The 1,239-nt window shown below is 43.4% G+C and overlaps 1 protein-coding gene across 1 annotated transcript in view; it reads right to left on the bottom strand.

Moving 5' to 3' along the window:
• Positions 1-6: 6 nt before the first annotated feature.
• Positions 7-1,239, bottom strand: part of tbc1d22b (TBC1 domain family, member 22B) — an 82,504-nt gene continuing 81,271 nt past the window's right edge. Inside the window, exon 15 of the mRNA XM_016290506.1 lies at positions 7-979. Coding sequence (XP_016145992.1) covers positions 851-979 — 129 coding nt within the window. The 3' untranslated portion in view covers positions 7-850. The remainder of the gene's footprint in view (positions 980-1,239) is intronic.

Raw genomic sequence — 1,239 nt, 5'->3', positions numbered from 1 at the left:
GAAACGTTACCTCAGTAGTAGTCGAATGCTAATACTAAAGCTCTAAAAGTACTCATTTTCTAAGAAATAATTGTGCTTCATATGCATACAAAGCCACTGTTTAAGGATTGTTAAAATTCACAGCCTTGCGATTCAAAAAACATAAAAACCCAAACACATTGCTCAGGCGGTTGCATATTGATTCTTCGAATCCGAAACGCTCAGCTGCGCCTCTTGAGAAATGACCGTATACGGCTGCCATAGTTTCATGTATTGCAGAGCTTCAATAACACAGAGTGATTACGGATGGGAATCGACCCGTGTACCTGCGTGTGGTACAATCAATGTGGCAATGAGCAAAAGGGCCAAGGAGATCACATTACGGTCTAATAACACAAAACACGAGAACATCGGCGAGGGAGGACAAAAAAAAAAAAAAAGAGGTCCTGTCAAGTAATAAAAACGAGAGGTGGTTGCTCCACATCTGAGGTAACAAATAGAGGAAGATGCGGGGAAGCCTAGGATGCCAAGTCCTTCTGTTTTCAGTTTGATAATCGCTTTCTGTTCCTCGGCATCTCACTGTCAGTTATCTTCTGAAGTCATCTGCAGGCAAATTGAACTGTCAGCCATCAAGATCTTTAGATCAATGTTTTTTACAAAATATCCGTTTTGTTCGTGGTTGTTTAACCCGGCGTCTCGTTCTTGATCGTGAATTGTAACAAATTTGACGTCATTGGAGAAAATTGTTGAGCTCTATCTTTGCTGTGTCAGATTAAACCGAGCAAAGAAGAGCCGTTTGGACTGATCCCGTTGTTTGGTCGGATCACAGTCTGGGTTTCGCAGGGTCGCGCCGCGGTCTGCTTACGGGTTCTCATCTCTTGTAGTGGCTCGGAGCGTCAGCGAACATGTATTTGAGTCTGTAGGCCTCCGCCAGTAGCAAACCCACCTCTTCGTTGCCCCAGTGTATTGTGGGAAGGTTCTGCAGGAGCATTAACAGGCTCTGAAAAGACATAAAAACACATTTCATAAAACTGGATCATTTAGTGGCTTTTATACAGCTGCCAGTAGCAGCTTTCCACCGCAAAAATACTATTTCCTGGCTATTATCTGTTCTCTGAAATGCATTTTTACTGTTCTCAACTCGAAATGCTTGCAATCAAGGCATGATTACAATGTTAGGATAATGTGATTCCTGATTGGCGCTGCTCTTAGGTCACTGCTTGTGTTTCGCGTGAGTGCGTGCGTGTGTGTGTGTGTGTG

This window comes from Sinocyclocheilus grahami, unplaced genomic scaffold, assembly GCF_001515645.1.
Source record: "Sinocyclocheilus grahami isolate Dianchi unplaced genomic scaffold, SAMN03320097.WGS_v1.1 scaffold259.1, whole genome shotgun sequence".
Classification (NCBI taxonomy): domain Eukaryota; kingdom Metazoa; phylum Chordata; class Actinopteri; order Cypriniformes; family Cyprinidae; genus Sinocyclocheilus; species Sinocyclocheilus grahami.
Note: the sequence above shows the minus strand (reverse complement) of the source record. Positions and strands in the feature narration are given on the sequence as shown.